The sequence below is a fragment of the Yarrowia lipolytica genome, chromosome 1C (assembly GCF_001761485.1).
Source record: "Yarrowia lipolytica chromosome 1C, complete sequence".
NCBI lineage: Eukaryota > Fungi > Ascomycota > Dipodascomycetes > Dipodascales > Yarrowia > Yarrowia lipolytica.
Genome location: NC_090772.1, coordinates 2,467,325 through 2,486,530, shown reverse-complemented (window position 1 = coordinate 2,486,530; position 19,206 = coordinate 2,467,325). Strand labels below are relative to the sequence as shown.

The window sequence follows — 19,206 nt, the reverse complement described above, 5'->3', positions numbered from 1 at the left end:
TCCCGCTCACAAGTCTTTTTGCAACTACAAGTAGTATAAGCGCATGACACGCTCCGCAACTTTGCGCTCTCCACTAATCATTTATCGGACTTGAGAGCTCCACTGGAGCGAGTGCATTGGGGCTCTGCGTGGCCACCTAGGCGTGTAGGACGCAATCACAATCACGTTCGCCATACACACACACACACACACACACACACGATACACACACATTCACGCACTCCCACGACCATGTCTGGTTGGGGACAGGGGGGTGGGTGTCTCACAGAAGAGGGGCTCGTATTGTCTTCTATGTGCTCTTCTGTATCCTTGTTCCATGTTGCAATGAGCGTCCATTGTATCAACAAGGTTGGTAGCGTCGCTCAAGTAGAGTGGGGTTCCAGACCACACTGGCCACAGCGAAAATAATTCCCACCGGTGTACCCCACTATTACCCCGGAATGCAGATCGTATCTCCGAATGAGACATGACGTAAGATGAGAGAGAACCATAGGGTGTGTGTATCTGGGTGGATATGGGGACTATGGCGAATCTGAAAAGTGCAATCAACTTGCCTCAACCTGCCGGTCCAAAAAATCCAACCAGATTCCACACTCCCCCAGCCCCTTGCCGTTCTTGTAGTCGCCCCAACCCCCCCAGCCCTGTCCCAAATCACATCGCAACTCTAAAATGCTGCTGATAAAAAATATGCTTTGTCTGGAGACTCGCTTACTCCCCGCCCAAAATGTTGAGTGCATGTGAATGTTGTACTTGGACGACCCGGGGTGGAGGGTGAGTCACGTGACGTGGAGGAGCGGAGGTGGGACCGTTCCCGAAACGGGTTTTGCGAGTTGTGTCCGCCCCCCTCGACCGCTCCACGCGTCCGTTGCTCCTTGTTTCACCAATCGCTGTGTTCAGTTGCTGTGGTTTTGGTGTGTGTTTGGTCCCCGGACATATCCGGAGTTTGCAAACTGTCTTTCTTTTTTTTCTTTTTTTTTCCCTTTTTTTCCTCTTATTTTTGGCGCATTTTACATTTCCCTAATTGTGGGGAGCTACTGTGGGCAGGGGGTGCTGGTGGGATCCTGGTGGGCCCATTTGCACGTGAGAGAACTGGATCCGAGTGAATTGGGCGCTGGGAGTCGATTTCCGGTCCCAGAATCCGATTATCTTCACTACTCGTCGAGTTGTGTCCATCCCAGCCACCATCACATGCTCCCCCCACCCCGGATTTGATAAGCTCTGTCCTTGTGTCTCAGTTTTTTTTTTTTTTTTTTTTTTTGGGGCCCTTTTGTCACTCCTGTGGCCAGAAAAAAGCCAGTTTAGCGTACAAACCCTGGGAGACATAGACTCTGTGGGAGGGGCACGGGTACAGCGACTCGGTGGGTATATATAGGAGCTGGGAGCTCGTGGGTTCTAGACACATTCAACCACCTTTATCTTACAACAACAGCAACAATGACAGTAGCCACACAAGCAGGACGATACGGCAACCTGACCCCCGAACAGACCCTCAAGCTCAAGGACATGTGGGCCCATCTTCTGGGCGCCATGGGAGTTCTGGACGAGACCACCGCCAAGCAGCTGTCTGCTTCTGTGCACACCGGAGGCGCGGCCGCCTCTGAGGCTCCGGCCCCCAAGAAGTCTGGAGGAGGCCTGTTTGGCCGAAAGAAGGCAGCCCCCGAGCCGGAGGAGGATCTGTCTAACCAGGCCTCGTTCAAGGACGTGCTGGGCACAATCTCCATTGAGCAGCTGCGACTGGCTTTCTGGAACATGGTGCGATGCGACAACCCCGACAACCTGCTGCTGCGATTCCTGCGAGCCCGAAAGTGGGACGTGCCCAAGGCCCTGTCCATGATGGCCGCCACCTTCAAGTGGCGTCTCCAGGAGGGCGACGTTGAGGAGATTGAGTTTAAGGGCGAGCTGGGAGCCCTAAAGGAGAACGACGAGGAGTTCCTGCTTCAATTGCGATCTAAGAAGGCCTACATCCACGGCCGAGACCTCGAGGGCCGACCCATTGTCTACGTGCGACCTCGATTCCACAACCCCAAGGCCCAGAAGGAGAAGTGCATTGAGAACTTCACCGTCCACATCATCGAGACCGCTCGACTGACCCTCAACGACCCTGTTGACACCGCCGCCGTGCTCTTCGATCTTTCCGGCTTTGCTCTCTCCAACATGGACTACGCCGCCGTCAAGTTCATCATCAAGTGCTTCGAGGCCCACTACCCCGAGTGTCTGGGAGTTCTGCTCATCCACAAGGCTCCTTGGATCTTCTCTGGAATCTGGAACATCATCAAAAACTGGCTGGACCCCGTGGTGGCTTCCAAGATCCACTTCACCAAGAACACCTCGGACCTCGAGAAGTACATCCCCAAGAAATACATCCCCAAGGAGCTCGGTGGAGACGATCCGTTTGTCTACGAGTACATTGAGCCCAAGGAGGGCGAGGGCGACCGACTTCAGGACGAGGCCACTCGAAACAAGATGCTGCAGGACCGAATCCAGATCTACTCGGGCCTGGAGAAGAACACCATTGACTGGATCAAGTCCACCAAGCAGACCGAGGGTCCTCTTCTGCAGGAGCGATCTGAGCTCACCAAGAAGCTGCGATCTCAGTACTGGCAGATTGATCCTTATCTCCGAGCTCCTTCCATTCTCGACCGTCTCGGAGAAATTACTTACGCTTAGATGAGGGTTTAGTGGTTGATCCACAAGTAGATTTATTGATTATATATACATGAAAGGACATGAGCACGACCAAGTACGACCAAGTACGACCAAGTACAAGGGCAAGTACGATACAGTAGTCGATTTCGCACACACTGCCAACGCTTTTATTGGCTGCTTGTAATACTCTCAGTTGCTACTTGTACTGTCCCACCCAAGTTTGACTTTGCAGAGGTTAGGTACCGCTTATGCACAAGCAAGGTTAGAGTGGGGTAGCCTGAAGGTGGGGTTGTTGAAATTGTGACGCCCAAAACGGGCGGAATTTGTATGACGAGACCATCATTTAATGATATAAATGGATCATTGTCGGGTAGCTTGTTCGATTCCCGTTATATTCATCTTGATATATCTTCTGTGGCGAAATCTACAGACTCCTCTCCCCCCAAACCCCAGACAAACAAGCGAAACTCAATTCCAAAAAAATGTACGTGGCATTGGGAGCTAAAATAGATGACCGACACGGACACATTTTTTCTGGTGAGACCGCTGTCTTGGTCTGGCTTGTTTGTGTTTGTCGCCAAGCCGCCGGCAGCTGTTTGTGGCCGCTCTTTAGGGTGTCTTGGACTATTGTTGTTTTCGCATCGGCCATTTTAGCACCGCTACTGCACCAGCCTTATCCAAACAACTTTGTTGAGTCAGGGGCTTTAGTCGCTCTGCTACTTGTAGTTATAGAGCCACTAATTAGTTGCTGGGTTGATGCTGGTTTGGCCCGGTGCAGTTTGGAAGGTGGTGCTGTGTCGGCTAGGGCACAATCCAGACCGCCAAGATGGAAGCAACACCTGTGACCGCCTAGATCTACGGTGATCGGCAGGTATTACTAAGACTGGGGTCCACATTGGTGGACTTGTGGCAGATGTCCACCTTGGTGTCAACTGTGCATACAAAATGTGTAGTAGTAAAATACCGGTAGCAGGTTAGTGACAGGGGTGAACTAGGGATGGTCAGCGTTTTGCACAGATTCCTCGCACTCCAGTTCTGAGAATACAACAGGATAGGAGGTGGGTGTTCATTGTCCATGGTACTTGTGCTCGTACATAGCGACTTTTTCCCCCATTGGAATAAGTGCGTCTGCTTCTGGCGGGTGCTCCGGTGCGCGTGTATGTACTGCATACCATCAGGTACTGACACCGACCGCCGCCGCTACCGAAACAGGCAAGTAGGAAACGTTTACCCTTGCACTACTGCAATCCCACCGGATCCATTCTACAGTAGTGCTTCCGCTAACTCCACGTGGATGTTCGGGTTTCGTGTACTCGTACTCGTCTATCGTTGGCTCTCCATCAACATGTGACATGTGCATTTGCAACCTTGCACTCTTCCCCAGAAACCATGCGGGGATCGACATCTGACGCGGGCTGTGCGTCGCAGCAACCGAGAGATATACCCTGGGACGTTGGAGAGCGAGTCTGACACTCTGGTGCGGTTTTGGCACATGTTTGAAACATGTCTGTCGCATGCACCAGGGTGGAGACCCAGGTGCCGGGGCCATTTCGGTCCACAGCGCTTCCCTGGCGGCAATGTCAAATGACGTTAAGCATCTAATGCGAACCTCAACCTCAAGCTCAAGCTCTGGCGAATTATCGAGAGTTGAAATGAGCTACATACTGCACTTGTTTGTCCTACAGCGACAAGTATCCCGCTCCATTGGCAGACAGAGAACGAGAATCGACGGATTGAGGGCGGCTTGAGCGACCCCAAGAGGGTATTTGTACCTATAGCGGGCCAAGTCCGCAGTCTCCCCGAAAATTGCGCTCGTGGACAGGATGTTGTTTTTCTCGGCCTCGGAATTAACCGGAATTAAGGCACGCAAAGTGACGTAATTAATCACCGCTGGAGGACGCTGGAGATGTGACAAGCATCACAAACACCGCTCCTCCACCTGAACCTGACGTCACAGTCGCCGCTTAAAACCCCTCCCATGTCACCTGTGTCTCCGGGTGTCTGACAGTGGTTTGTGGGGCATTATCTGACGTAAGACATGATGAGAACAAGACAGCACCAGAAGCAGGGTAGACGGGGCGAAAGTAGATTTACCCAGACAAGGGTTTAGCGAGGAATTGGCATTTTATTCACCTTGGCCTTGCTTCCGGGCGTTTCCTGGGGAGTATCAACACTTTTTAGTTAGCCTGAGTATCCACACTTTTTAGTTGAACTTAGTTGGATCTCCAACTGGTATTGTTGGCGAAACGCCGGCCTAAACAACAGCACTGTTTGTTGATTTATTTTAGCTGGATTCGCCAAACAGCTTGTTAACATAAAATGAATGCACAAAAAGAACAAGTCATCAATTCTACACGTCACCAAAATCTCTACTTGTACTTGTACTCGTACCGGCACTCGTGCTTATAGCTGGAACGTGTTGAAGGTAATACCCGGTAGGGTAATACCTGGCTAATTCCTCAAATGTAACCACATAGTAATGAGAGGAATCAGCTGGGTCGTAGACGAGATTTCCATCCTGTAGATAGTATCCACTGATCTAGAATCTCTTTTCTGGTGAATGAGCAAGCACACACCAGAAGGGTGTGTGCTACTATCGGAGCGTCGTGTCCCTAGAAGTGGGTTGTAAGTTGTTAATTAACTATATCACATCAATAATACTTATGATCTTCAATAGAACGTACAGACTTTCTCTTGTCCGCCGTCTGCCTAAGATCCAGCTTATATAATCGGTTCAAAGAGACCCAAATACCGCATAACTATTGTTAAATTAACGATAAATGTTCGAAAAAGTCTTAAAAGCACTCCATTTCTGCCCCATTTCAAGTGTGAAAGCTTTCGGATCATTTTTCATCGAAAAAACAAAAAACAACAAAAAAACAACAAAAAAAAACAAAAAACAACAAAAAAACAAAACAAAAAACAAAACAAAAAAAAAACGACAGCAACCTTATGCCGTTAATAACGCTTTGAACATAGGTATGATAAGAGCCAAAGAATTACCGTTAACACCATTGTATTATCTTCCTTTTAGTCATCAGTTTGATACTAATTTTGTATAAATTTTCTCTGTATTTACGTCTTTTTATATTTTAAACAAAGACCCAATAAACTTCCTCATCACCTCTTATCTGCGAGCACATGCAGCTATTTTCCACCACAACAACACTTACAATAACGCGTCAAACGCGTGTCTATCGGCCAGGAACACCATGAGCCTGTCGGATCTGCTTGATTCAACCGACAGGGAAATTTGCAACGCGATTATCCCCACCCTCACCCTTGAAATCAGCAACAATGGGCTGTCACCCGAACAGATCGACTCGGTGGTCAAGAAGCTGGTATCTCCTTCCTGCCCCGGGTTTCTCACCAACCAGCTTCCCAGCCTCTTGATCCCCAACAAACCGGTTCTCTCCCGCACGGTCATTCGCATCTCTTCCAATCTCGGATTGTCACCTTCGAAACCGAGTCTCAAGACCCAAATAGCACTCATGAAATGGCTCTGCACCGTGCACCCGTTCCTGGAAGACAGCCAGATCATCAACTCGCTGTACACGGTGCTATTCAACTACCTCAACTACGAGTCTTTGCGCCCCTACCTCTGTTCCTTGCTGTTTATCAGCACCACCTCCGAGTCCGTACAACCATGGAGATACGATACCCTGCTCCAGATCAAGAACAAGAACCGAGATCCTCGCACGTCTGGCTACGTGGATGCATTACTGACCTTGTACTCGCAGTTCAAGCCGTTCCTACAGGCTCCAAATGACATGAAATGGAGCGAAAGCAAACACAGCACAGTCTCACCTGACGAAAAGCTGCTGGAGAAGGTCATTCACGTGTTTGGAAACACAAACAAACCCATCTTGTATCAGAGCACGGCCCAGTTGCGAGAAATAGTTGCTGCAATCGATAAACCCATACCGAAGCAACTTCCTAATGTGGTTGGAAACTCGACTCTGGCACGAGTGTTTCACCTTAAAGCCACCCAGCTAGATGACCAGCGTCTCAACCGATGGCTCACGCAAAACATGGACGAAAAGAAAGTGCTGGAATACATGCAATACACAAAGACCATGCCACTGGCTGTGGTGAGCTGTCTAGTCAAACATATAAAGAATAGCGACACTCTCCCACCAACCACCTGGACACTTCTTGCCCAACTGCCTCTACTCAACCCCATCACCTTCAGACAGGCCATTCTGGAAAAACTAACTAACCATCCCACTGAACTGGTCGAGTGTCTCACCAAGCTGCTGAACAACTGGTCCACACTGCACACTGAGGGTCCTGGACGTGAATCATGTGCACGAGAAATCCACTCGACAGTTTCCAGTCTCGTCTACAAGGTTCCAGTATCTGCGACCCTGTCTTACTACGAAACAGCAGCTTACTTCACCGTGAAGACTACCCCTACACGTCCGTTAATCCCTTCGCTCTCAGTCACCCAGTATTACACTGCACAGGCAGATCCCTCCGTGTTATCGCGACTTGCACGTGTGCTATTTCTTCTCAGAGACGTGTCTTTGTCTTCCGAGAGCTACAAAACAGCTGTCACTGAACTTAGCTGTGCTCTATGGAGCCACAGACACCTACAGTTGGATTCACAGTTCCTCGAATCCTTGTCTTCCCTGCTACGATTCCCGGCGACGATAGATACTGTTTTCGGACTGACAATGTCCTCAGCAATGTCGCACATTGCAGCGGTATATCTGTGGAGTCTTGAGGAGGAAGCAGACATTGAGCGAAGACACGAGGGTCCAGTTACTGCCCAATCTCTGGTTGATAACGAGTACAGAGGAGGGCTGAAACTTACTAATCAGCAGTACAAGCAGGGACTGTTGGACTTTGCTGCCAACAAATACGGCCTGAAAGGTCTCCGAGACTTCTTCTATGTCACCATGAAGTCTCTCAAGAGAGTTGGAGAGGAGCAGAAGGCTTACAAGAGGCAAAAACTGTAGATAGAATGTATTTAAACACCAACGGTACTCCATATACTTATTCATTAATGTTGAATAAAGTGACATTTATATAACAAACACATTGACGACTTACATGTCACTTCTTGGTCGGGCCCTCGTACGAGGCTGTGATGACACCTCTGACAAGTGAGATCCAGTTTTCCCCCCCCCATCTTTGGAGGTGGAAGCTGTACTCCTCTTGTCTTCAGACACAGGTTCAGCAACGTCCTGTGGCTCATCGACCCCAGGTACTGCGCCGGTGATGCTCGAGATCTTGACATGTTCGTAATAAGAAGTTGGAACGATTGTCATATTAGGGTTTATGATATCTGTATCGAATTTTGAGCCTCGCTTGTTTGATAAAATCTACCGGTATCGTATGTAGTAGATGTCCTAGAAGCAGTTGAACTACGCAGAAGGTCGGATGTGAATCAAACGGAAATCTTTCAATTTCGATCTGATTTGAACAATGGGCATTTATGGAATAGCTTCTGCAGTTTTGAATGTGAGCGTTGTTCTAAATATCATAAAACTGTGTGACAAGACCCCAATTTCGGCGTGGTTTTTTTTTTTTTTTTTTTTTTTTTTTTTTTTTTTTGATTGGCAGAATCCCCTTTTTTTCAACAGATTTCAAATAGTACAAGGCAACTTTTCCGGGTTTAAAAAGTTTATTTCCCCTATAGCTCAGTTGGTAGAGCGTTCGGCTTTTAGTAACCCTAAGAGCATCGTAACCGAAATGTCCAGGGTTCGAGCCCCTGTGGGGGAGTCAACGGTTTAAAACGCCGTGACTTTTTTGCTACATTCTGATTCGCCTCGTTCGGAATGTCTGTCAGTTTCCTTTTAGTCTGCTTCTTGTAGTCTGCTTCGGGCTTCTATGGCGATGTTACAATGGGGGTTCTAGAGACAGGACGATGGGAAACGTGTGTAAATATGTGAATGAAACGTTCCAGTGCATTATTTCACGTCGGGTGTGATCTCTGGTTGTCGTTATTGGGATTGGGGGCAGAGATATCCAGGCTTTATATACATTTTTTAACCAGGATACCCTCTTGTTAGGGTCTCGAGTACCTACCTGTACATACCATAGCCTCTACTAATAGGCTGCAAACGACCGAGAACCACGATGCTGCTCTACAAACATTCAATTTCCAGCCGTGAGCTCTCTCTTCAACTCTTATAATGACGTCTAACTAGTAGTCGTACTTGACCACCCCCTTCAACAGCTTGAGTTCGGAATCTACCTGGGGGCTCCAAGGTATTCAAGGCCTGCTCATAATAAATCGGTGAGTAATCATTAATATACACATTTCTGAAGACCAAGCTCCCCGAACAGCCGCTCCACATCCAACACAAGTTGCCAACCTCGCGATTCGCCTTCTTGGCTCGGCCCTGGTGAACTTCTAGCAACACATTGATCACTCGTTCAGGAGGAACAAGCTCTCTAAATCTGGCCCCGCCGAGTCTTTTCCAGAGTCAACAGATCGTCATCCTGCCGGTACATGCACGACACTCTGGTGGCCAGCTGGACAAACAGCCGTTTCTTGGTCTCGCCCCCAACTCTACCAAAAGAATGGTCATACTCGGGACCCATTCCGTCCATGGCGGTTTTGATGGTGTGGAGAACACGGCTGTTCTTGCGAATTATGCTGCGGGCACGTCTCGAAATGCCGTGGTGGGCCTTGTATGACGAACCGACAGGACATATAGGTGAGCACGTCGTCTAGACCCCAGGTTCCTCTGTTTGTCAGAACTACCGCTTTGGGATCGTGGTCCACAACAATGAATGGTCCAGCAGAATGCCACTGGAAGTATACACCGTCTTTTGTCGCTATAGCATTTTTTGGATAACAAAATCTGATCGAGACTGACCCTGGCATGGTGGGCAAAGGTATGATGCTCGGAATGATGAACTGCGGTGGTGCTGAAGGGCACATCGAAAAGGCCAATACCTAGAAGTCTCATGAACGACTGCCCATAAGAGGCACTGGAGAACCGCACGTACCGAGCTAGGTCCTTGGTGAGGTCCTTGGTGAAGTGTCCTGGAGGAAACACTTTGTATTCGCCTGTTCGAGGGATGAGATTCTTGAATCCCATTTCGGAAACGGTCCGGGAAGAGATCCGTAGAGTCTGGATCGACTGTTTGGCATTGTCATCTTCTCTAAACGCTTCATCAGGCGTCTTGATGACTGCGTAAACCATGTGATCGCACTCGAGGGGTTCTAGTCGAGCAATATCTTTTCTCTCCCGGAAGGTCTTGAACCAAAAAGGGTCATTATGAAGCTCCAGATGAAAACTCTTCCATCTAACTACAGTATAATCCAAGCATCTGTTCTTTTCTCCGTCTCTAGCTGTGGTACAACTGCGAGACCAGCGGCAAGAGTATTCCGACAAGTACAGTAAATCCGTTGTCTTCGAATCCGCAGTGAACACAACACGACTCCTTTACAACACGGCTCCTTTACAACACGGCTCCTTTACAGCACGGGAGTGCACTCTTCACTCTGCATACAATCTTCTCATATTGTGCTCGTTATAAGGATACCGACCAGTATGTGGGCCCGTGGCGTCGCCCGTTCGCCGTCTTTTGATCAACTTCTTTTGATCTAGCTTCCTTTTGACACATCGACAATCGAACCACACAATCACTGGCCGACGTCCATTTCAGCCTTGCAAATCTCCATATCCTCTCCGTGACATCACGTGAGGTGCCACCATAACTGCCGGAGCTAAACGGAAGAATCTGGGTGGCGAATGTGGCTGGTGCTTCCAAACACGTGCATATGGGACGCATTCAACTGTGGCGTCTTTTTTCAATTTGCTCACTTTAGGGTGAATCCATTAGTCATCCAAACGTTATTTGACAGAAATAAAGTTTGGCCGTTTGAGCGGTAACCGTGCACAAATCTGTGGACCAAATCACCTCATCTCATCACACACACACTACATTCCACATGCCTCTTATTGCCAACAGTGAGTATATCTGGTGAGGGGTGACCAGCGAGACCAGCGAGACCAGCGAGACCAGCGGAGAGCGTCACAGACCCAAACGGATCACAAAAGCACAGACACAGGACCGTAGTTGCACGGAGTACCGGACAAATATGGGGAGAATCCAGACAGTTGTTCAGACAGTTCCGACAGTTCAGACAGTTAAGACAATTCAGACAATTTAGACAGTTCAGACAGTTCAGACAGCTCAAACAGTTCAGATAGGTGTTCAGAGCTACGCAGGTCGAGACGGCTGTGTCGTGCCGTTTTGTACAAAATGACATTCCCATGCTACAAAGCCAGCCAGCTCCAGACCGGTGCATGTTCAGATTGTTTGCGACGCGTGGTCTAGGGCCGCTGACGTCCAAGTCAACACTCCTCCATGAACCCATACTAACTTAGCATCTGAAACCAAGGACGGAAAGAACACCACCATCCCTTCCGGCGACAAGCCCAAGCCCTGCTGCGTGTGCAAGGACGAGAAGGCCGCTCGAGACGAGTGTCTGCTCTTTAACGGCGTCGACTCCGACAAATGCAAGCCTCTCATCTCCGCCTACAAGGAGTGCATGAAGGGCTTTGGTTTCGACATCTAAGTCCACTCCCAGGTCTCTTGTAAATATGTATATAGTAACATTAACGATTAGTTGTAGAGCCGCGCTCTTTTAGTCACTCACTCTATGTCTCTATCTGTACTGTATGTAGTAAAAAGTGTCTGTTTTATTTTTGGACATGATCTCGTTTTGAATGCTATATAGTATTACTTTGAATGTTCAGACTCCTCAAACTCCCTCAACTCCGCCTGAACCGCTCCTCTCGTCTTCTTACCAAGTCTCAACACCGCCTGGTCTCCTACCTCTACCAGCTTACAGAAACTGGGAACAACTTGGCTGACTCTCACCAGAATGGCTCTTGCCTCCTTCTCCGACAAGTTCCTTCTCACAGAGTCATTCACCATTCGAATAGCCCTATCCATGGGAATAGATGTACTGTTACCCTTACCAGCCCCCACAAGCACATCTACCACTCGTGGGATATTGGAGTCGAGGAACCGCTGTTGGGACTCAGACTTCTCCTCCTGTTCGGACTTCTTGTTAAGATGCGCCGAAGCCGCTTTCCGGGCCTTGATCCGCTCCAACACCGTGCCTCCAAGCTTGGTATCGGGCTTAGCCAGTTTGAAAATGCGCTGCTTCGTGACCGGAGTCTTTCTGAGCGACTCTGCAGTTTCAGAAATGCCTCTCTTCTTCGTAAAAGATGACTGCTTCTTCTGATCAATTTCTGGACCTTTGGACCACGTGACCGGATGTTGTCTGAGCCATTTCCAACACAGGTCGTCAAACTGCTTCTGACGAGCGTCTCTTGTCTGCGTAAGAGCCACAGAGGTGATATTCTCAAGAGACAACATGAGCATTCCATCGCGTCGAACCTCGGTTCTGTACAAATTGGGCCAGAGAGCGAAGAGCTGTGAAAGATCATCTCGAGTCACCTTCTCGTGCGAGTACTCAAGAACCGATCTGGCAAAGTCGTCGAAACTGAGAGGAAGAGGCGAGTTGTGGAACATCATTGTTTTCTCAGCTCCTGCGAAGATGCGGCTGAGACGGCTGAGCACTCTGGGCAAGGTGTCCAGCTTGGTGACATCAATCACGTCTTTATACCATCGTTTGGCAACTGTAGGATGACTTCTGATCCGGTTCATGAACGTGGCTTCTCCAATATTGCTGAACATGTCGTGTCTGTACTGACCCGTGTCTTCAGTCACCACCTTGTTCTTCTTGAGACTCTCTTCTACCTCAGAAGGCAGTTTGAAGTCTCGGAAGTTGGCATCATAGGAAATTCCCTGGAAGAAGGGAATTGAGAATCGGGAACCAGACCCAGCCTCGGGCGCTAGAACTCGATGAGTGGTGCTCACACAGTATCCCCGAGTCAGAGCCTCCATGGCTTGACCCATAGCCACCACCAAGGTGCCTTCAATCGGTGGCACATCGATCCATTCGTTGTTGGAATTGAGCACCTGGAGACCTCTATGTGGAGTGCATTGCAGCAGGTAAGATGTCAGTTCCGAGTCCTTGTGAGGCCCCACTCCTTGAGTGTAGATGGAGCGTTCGGCATGGCACTCCTGCTTGACGGATGCCTTTCGTTCGATGGAATCATCATCTTGTTTGATCTCAACAGGCTCATCCTCCAGTTTCACCTTAGTCTCGTCTGCATGTAGGGAGGACTCCTGAGGCTCCAGCTTGACATCAATATCAACTGGATCTTCTTTCTTGACACCTCCCTTGACCTTTGTCTCTCCCTCAACCTTCACCTTGACCTCGTCCACATCGGGATACCGCACCACCTTGAGCTTGTGCTGCTGGTGTTGCTCAAACAGGTGCGCGAAGGCATCCGCCTCCAAACCCAGAGCTTGTGCAATCAGAGACACAAAGTGGATCGACACGGGGCCCATTTGTTCAATGTACGCCTCAAAGGCCTGTCTGAAGCCAGGAATGAGCTTTTCATCAGGCCATTGGTTGGGGCCTCGCAGGCGTCTGTAGAGCGGTTCGTCGTCCTTGGGGGCAGGCAGTTCGGTGGCCAGATCCATTTGTTCGCGCCAGTCTGTCTGGTTTTTGGTGATTTCGTCTCCGAGACGCGAGTATCCGAGGAAATGGGGCGAGTTGGACATGTCGATACGTTGTTTCTCGGTTTGGGGAAGATCAAAGAGTTGTTTCCCGAGCTCGGTCACTCGTTGGATGAGACCAGGGTCCACTCCATAGTTTTTGATGTAGCAGAAACCCACGTTGAAAAGAGCTGGTCGCAGTTTAGCGAGGATGGTTGGGGTGTCCTCTGACAGGTCGATGATGGGGATGGACGTGAACATGGCAGCGGATGAACAGTTACCAACGAACGAACAGCGAACAGTTGTATATCACACGTTTAGTCGTCGTGGATGTGCGAGTAACCGGTATTCAACTGGAGTGTCGTATGATATCGTACTACTGTACGGTTCAACACGGATTGAATTGAGATCACAAGAGTATCAATCGCAGATAAACCAGTGGTGGGATCTGCAGTATCACGTAAATGTCACGTAGGTTGTATCAGTCAATGTCTCAAATCTGTCGATATTCGGATCAGTGGATCCTGGGGCGATGGTGTAGTGTCAATGGCAGTGGTGCTGCACATGAAGCTTTAATGGTTGGGACGGTGCGTTATTGACGTTTTCAAGCCACAGTGTTGCAGGGATTAGGGTGGGAGGAGATCAGGGATCGTCATAGTGATATGGAGGTGGGGAGATGGAGTTGGAATAAGAATAAATTGAAAATTGAAAATAAAAAATAATGATAAAAATAATGAAAAGTTAATAAAATAAAAATAAAAATAAAAAAAAATAAAAATAAAAATAAAATAAAAATAAAAATAAAAATAAAATAAAAATAAAAATAAAAATAAAAATTAAAATAAAAATTAAAAATAAATAAAAATAAAAATAAAATAAAATAAAAAATAAAAATAAAAATAAAAATAAAAAATGAAAATGAAAAATGAAAAATGAAAATTGGGAAAAATGTAAAAAAGAAAATCAAGGATAACTACTTAAATTTCTGGGTGGAAACAGACGCCACCAGACGAGACTTCTACTCGTCGTCCAGAGTAGGACCTGGTCAGCAGGGTAGATGAGTATGATCTGAGCATGCATGTATTGATGATGGTGTAATTACATGTATTACAGCATAACTGCATTTTCCTGATATGACAATACCATCAGCCTACAGATCAAACGCCATTTATCATCATTCCAGATAGAACAGTATTCTGACAAGCTAGGAGAATAGCTCCAGAATAGCTTCAGAATAGCTCCAGAATAGTTCCAGAAATATCTCTGAAGAGTAAGTCCTCAACCCGAGATCCACAACCCACGATCCACTAATTATTCCGCGGTAATTGCCACACACTTGGCGGCAAAAAGAGTTTACTTGTTACAAGAACGAAAAACCAGAAAAAAACAGAAAAACCAGGAAATCCAGAAAACCAGGAAAAAAACCAGAAAAAAAAACCAACCTCAGCGAGTCCATAGAGTAAGGACTCTGAACACCACCACCGTTTGTTATATCTGCATCTATATATGTCTGTGTTCAGTCACCTGTGTTCGCCGTTCAACAGCTACCGCTACTGGTCCGCCTCCGGTTGCCGTACCTGACGGTGGTCTCCCACCAAATGTGCGACCCACGATAGTGGCGAAAAAAGAGTTGCAGGACAGCTCGGAGTCACGGTGCATTATGGTTGAGAGCAATCGAGGTGTTGGAGCGAGGATGGCCGCCGAATGAGTGGAAATGGCGCTGTTTTGCATGTATTGTGGCAATTGGCATTGACAATTGTGATGGTGGACACGAGAGGGAGGTAGCATGTGAGCAGTCACAATTATTGTAAGGGTGCCAAACAAATGTACTATGCAGAGCAATAATACAAATCATAAGCCACGTCAGCACTCGCCAGCACTCACCAGCGCTCACCAGCACTCACCCACTCATCCATGGTCGTCTGTCTGGCAAATGGAACTCATGTCTCAGCTCACCGCCGCCTCCATGGACCGCTTATCGACCGGTTGCTGTCGCTCGATGGAACCTTCTAGACGGATAGAGGCGGAGAGGTTGGGTTTGGGAAGTCGGGGTACAAGGCTTTTAGAGTTAGGGTTTGGAGGCTAGGGCAGCGCTCAGAGAAGACGGTGGAAAATCAAATTTTCAGTTAAAGGCAGAGTGCATTTCCTTCTCCACGACTTTTTTGTTTCTCTTTTTCTCCATCTTTGCTAGGTCGATAAAAAAGAACTACACACAATGTTGGCTTCTAGATTTGCCCGTTCTGCTCTGAGAACCGTGAGTATGCGACCGGGAGGATCCCGCGGCGAATTGAGCGATTGATGGAACATACTGAGGGGGGCTTTTTCACCTTGGGCTTACGATCCGGATTTCTGCGGAACACACAAACGACAAGATGGCATGCGACAGACGATGGACACACAGACAATGACAATTGTGCATTTGTGTTGTGCTTGCCCCCGCGACATGCTTGATGTCTTGTCTGCAAATTTTCCCCTATAATGTGCCACCTCAGTGAGCCATGGCTCTCAATCAATCGGTGATCGATCAACACCATCCACCCACACCCTCCGCATCGTACTAACCCAGTCCCGACTCCCCGCCTTCCAGCAGCGATTCAACTCTGGAAAGGTCCAGGGTGCCGTCATCGGTATCGATCTCGGTACCACCAACTCCGCCGTCGCCATCATGGAGGGTAAGACCCCCAAGGTGATTGAGAACGCTGAGGGTAACCGAACCACCCCCTCCGTCGTTGCCTTCACCAAGGACGGCGAGCGACTTGTCGGTGTCCCCGCCAAGCGACAGGCCGTTGTCAACCCCGAGAACACCCTGTTCGCCACCAAGCGTCTGATTGGTCGACGATTCGAGGACCCCGAGGTCCAGAACGACATCAAGCAGGTGCCCTTCAAGATTGTCAAGCACTCTAACGGTGACGCTTGGCTTGAGGCCCAGGGCGAGACTTACTCCCCCGCCCAGATTGGAGGTTTCGTCCTCAACAAGATGAAGGAGACCGCCGAGGGCTACCTCGGAAAGACCATCAAGAACGCCGTGGTCACCGTCCCCGCCTACTTCAACGATTCCCAGCGACAGGCCACCAAGGACGCTGGTCAGATTGTTGGCCTGAACGTTCTGCGAGTTGTCAACGAGCCTACCGCCGCCGCTCTCGCTTACGGTCTTGAGAAGAACGACGACAAGGTTGTTGCCGTCTTCGATCTTGGTGGAGGTACTTTCGATATCTCCATTCTCGAGATCCAGAAGGGTGTCTTCGAGGTCAAGTCTACCAACGGTGACACTCACCTTGGTGGTGAGGATTTCGATATCGTTCTTGTCCGACACCTTGTTGACCAGTTCAAGAAGGACAACGGCATTGACCTCTCTGGTGACCGAATGGCCATCCAGCGAATCCGAGAGGCCGTTGAGAAGGCCAAGACCGAGCTGTCTTCCACCTCCAACACCGAGATCAACCTTCCTTTCATCACTGCTGACGCCTCCGGCCCTAAGCACATCAACACCAAGCTGTCCCGATCCCAGCTCGAGACTCTTGTCGGTCCTCTTATTAAGCGAACCGTCGAGCCCGTCGAGAAGGCCCTCAAGGATGCCGGTGTCACCTCTTCCCAGATTGATGAGGTTATCCTCGTTGGAGGTATGACCCGAATGCCCAAGGTCATTGAGACTGTCAAGTCCATCTTTGGCAAGGAGCCCAACAAGTCCGTCAACCCCGATGAGGCTGTTGCCATTGGTGCTTCTATCCAGGGTGCTGTTCTTGCCGGTGAGGTCACTGATGTCCTCCTGCTTGATGTTACTCCTCTGTCTCTTGGTATCGAGACTCTCGGTGGTGTCTTCACTCGACTCATCAACCGAAACTCTCCTATCCCCACCAAGAAGTCCCAGATCTTCTCTACCGCCGCTCAGGGTCAGACTTCCGTCGAGATCCGAGTTTTCCAGGGTGAGCGAGAGCTTGTTCGAGACAACAAGCTGATCGGTAACTTCACTCTTGCCGGTATCCCCCCCGCCCCCAAGGGTGTCCCCCAGATTGAGGTTTCTTTCGACATTGATGCCGATGGAATCATCAACGTCTCTGCCCGAGACAAGGCCACCAACAAGGACTCCTCCATCACCGTTGCCGGATCTTCCGGTCTCTCTGATACCGAGATTGAGAAGATGGTCAACGATGCCGAGAAGTACAAGGAGCAGGATAAGGCTCGACGAGAGTCCGTTGAGGCTGCTAACCGAACCGACCAGATCTGCAACGACACCGAGTCTTCCATGAACGAGTTCGAGGCCCAGATTGACAAGGCCGAGGCCGAGAAGGTCAAGGCCCAGATTGCTGAGCTCCGAGAGTCCGTTGCTCGAATCCAGGGTGGTGAGGATGTCAACCCCACTGACCTCAAGACCAAGACTGATGCTCTCCAGGAGGCTTCTCTCAAGCTCTTCGAGAAGGTCTACAAGGACAAGGCCGCCAACAACTCTGAGAACGACGAGAAGAAGGAGTAAGCGGAGTGTTTGTAAATATTGTACATATGATGAATATATGAGTTGATTTGACTTGATGACATGGCGACGGTGTAGTATTGTAGACGGACACTGTAGACGGACACTGTAGACGGACACTGTAGACGGACACTGTAGATCAGTTAAATCGTGGCCAGACATTTGAGCATGGTGAAACTACTTGTAGCTGCTAAAAGAACTGCAAGGGATGCCAAGGGTTGAAGCCATAGTCCGAGTATTCTCAAGTTCAAAATAGTTAGCTCTTCAGAGTCTACGAGTTTGGTACGAGATTTGTCGCCGAATCATCAAAAATTTCTGTTGAAGATCATACATGGTCCTCTCAATATTGAGAGCTAGGCAAGTCGATGACTGTCCTCTAGCTGCTGAACTTGCTCTGTTAATGATTTCTACAAGTGGAATGTTGTAGATACCATGTCGAGACTAAGCCTCGAGTTCACCCGGCTCCTCTAGTTCGAAATAGTGAGTACGGCCAAGTATTGGCAAGTGTGCTTGCTACAAGTAGTATCCGATTGAACCCCGACGGAATCAGTCCATGAATCAACTTAGATCCGGTTAAACAAACAGGTACCGTACATACAGTAATCACTCGATGTTGAGTACGATTGGGCCGAAAGCCGGCTGTTATACGTGAGCCAAGCTTTTTGGGTGGGGTAGTGACGTCATGTAGATGGAGCTAAAACACGTCAAATTGCCCATTTTGAACGGAAGAAAAGAGAAAATTACATTTATCTTCCATTATTGACCAAAAGAAGCCCTTTAAACCCCCATATCTACATTCAATCTGGTTCTATCGTCACTATATGTGCCAACTGCCAAGCTTTGAGCCGCATAGATATGCATAAGTTGAAGCATGTATGTCTCTTTTGAGACACTGGAGTCACGTTCTAGGCCGGATTAATACCACAGATAACGGGCTGGAGGCGCCGTGATTGGATCGCTCTGTTGTTTCTTTGGTAGTTGACCACTTTTTGCTTCTTTCACGTGACTTGGTCTTGTCGTTTCATGGCTCCAGTGAGTCAGGAGGAATCTACAGCTTGTGGGGTCAAATACCGTACCGTCCCACACAAGACTTGCAGTGCCTTACTATCAACTCTTGGCCAGCAATATTGAGACACAATTACACGATTCAATTGCTCTCTCGCTACAACCAACAACACCTTTTCTTCATCTCACCATCATCAACATGGGCTTTCTACGATTCTCTCGTAAGAAAGAAACCAACGACGATTCGACACTGTGCGGCTCCAGAGCATCGTCTGAGCTCTCCAAACCTCCTCAGAAGTCAAAGACCGGGGTTTGGCCTTCCAAACTAGCCGTATTCAAGTTTGCGGGTCCATCCTCCGCCGTTGATCCACCTCCTACTTCCTTCAGAGTGATACGGGGCCCACCAGACGAGAGCAGATATCCCCTCAGCAACTTCAAATTCCTGGTGAAGGAGCCCGAACGGAGCTGGACCCAAAGCACCAACTGTTATGGGTCTTCAGGTGCTGCCTGAAAGTCACCAAGATGCAGGTAGCAGGAAGAGTGGA

The 19,206-nt window shown here is 48.8% G+C and overlaps 6 protein-coding genes and 1 non-coding gene across 7 annotated transcripts, besides 1 other annotated feature; 5 read left to right on the top strand and 2 right to left on the bottom strand.

Annotated features, from left to right (window-relative positions):
• Nucleotides 1-1,434: 1,434 nt before the first annotated feature.
• YALI1_C24850g (uncharacterized protein) lies at nucleotides 1,435-2,667 on the top strand (the record flags this gene model as incomplete). Its single annotated transcript, XM_501946.3, has 1 exon — nucleotides 1,435-2,667. One exon carries the CDS (start codon nucleotides 1,435-1,437, stop codon nucleotides 2,665-2,667), a length of 1,233 nt encoding a protein of 410 aa, XP_501946.3.
• A 2,396-nt stretch (nucleotides 2,668-5,063) lies between these two features.
• Nucleotides 5,064-5,322: a sequence feature (Compare to YALI0C17523t, LTRyl1; YALI1_C24814t).
• A 536-nt stretch (nucleotides 5,323-5,858) lies between these two features.
• YALI1_C24806g (uncharacterized protein) lies at nucleotides 5,859-7,607 on the top strand (the record flags this gene model as incomplete). Its single annotated transcript, XM_501945.3, has 1 exon — nucleotides 5,859-7,607. The coding sequence occupies one exon, from the start codon at nucleotides 5,859-5,861 to the stop codon at nucleotides 7,605-7,607; it is 1,749 nt and encodes a 582-aa protein (XP_501945.1).
• A 673-nt stretch (nucleotides 7,608-8,280) lies between these two features.
• On the top strand, nucleotides 8,281-8,373 carry YALI1_C24782r. Its single transcript has one exon. It is a non-coding gene; the product is annotated as a tRNA-Lys (tRNA).
• Nucleotides 8,374-9,248: 875 nt separating this feature from the next.
• Nucleotides 9,249-9,806, bottom strand: YALI1_C24767g (uncharacterized protein; the record flags this gene model as incomplete). Its single annotated transcript, XM_068282451.1, has 1 exon — nucleotides 9,249-9,806. The coding sequence occupies one exon, from the start codon at nucleotides 9,804-9,806 to the stop codon at nucleotides 9,249-9,251; it is 558 nt and encodes a 185-aa protein (XP_068138552.1).
• Nucleotides 9,807-10,558: 752 nt separating this feature from the next.
• On the top strand, nucleotides 10,559-11,188 carry YALI1_C24755g (uncharacterized protein; the record flags this gene model as incomplete). The annotated part of the gene is made up of 2 exons (XM_068282450.1): nucleotides 10,559-10,576; nucleotides 10,997-11,188. 2 exons carry the CDS (start codon nucleotides 10,559-10,561, stop codon nucleotides 11,186-11,188), a joined length of 210 nt encoding a protein of 69 aa, XP_068138551.1.
• A 164-nt stretch (nucleotides 11,189-11,352) lies between these two features.
• Nucleotides 11,353-13,449, bottom strand: YALI1_C24730g (uncharacterized protein; the record flags this gene model as incomplete). The annotated part of the gene is made up of 1 exon (XM_501941.1): nucleotides 11,353-13,449. The coding sequence occupies one exon, from the start codon at nucleotides 13,447-13,449 to the stop codon at nucleotides 11,353-11,355; it is 2,097 nt and encodes a 698-aa protein (XP_501941.1).
• A 1,954-nt stretch (nucleotides 13,450-15,403) lies between these two features.
• YALI1_C24707g (uncharacterized protein) lies at nucleotides 15,404-17,659 on the top strand (the record flags this gene model as incomplete). The annotated part of the gene is made up of 2 exons (XM_501940.4): nucleotides 15,404-15,442; nucleotides 15,755-17,659. 2 exons carry the CDS (start codon nucleotides 15,404-15,406, stop codon nucleotides 17,657-17,659), a joined length of 1,944 nt encoding a protein of 647 aa, XP_501940.2.
• Nucleotides 17,660-19,206: the final 1,547 nt, after the last annotated feature.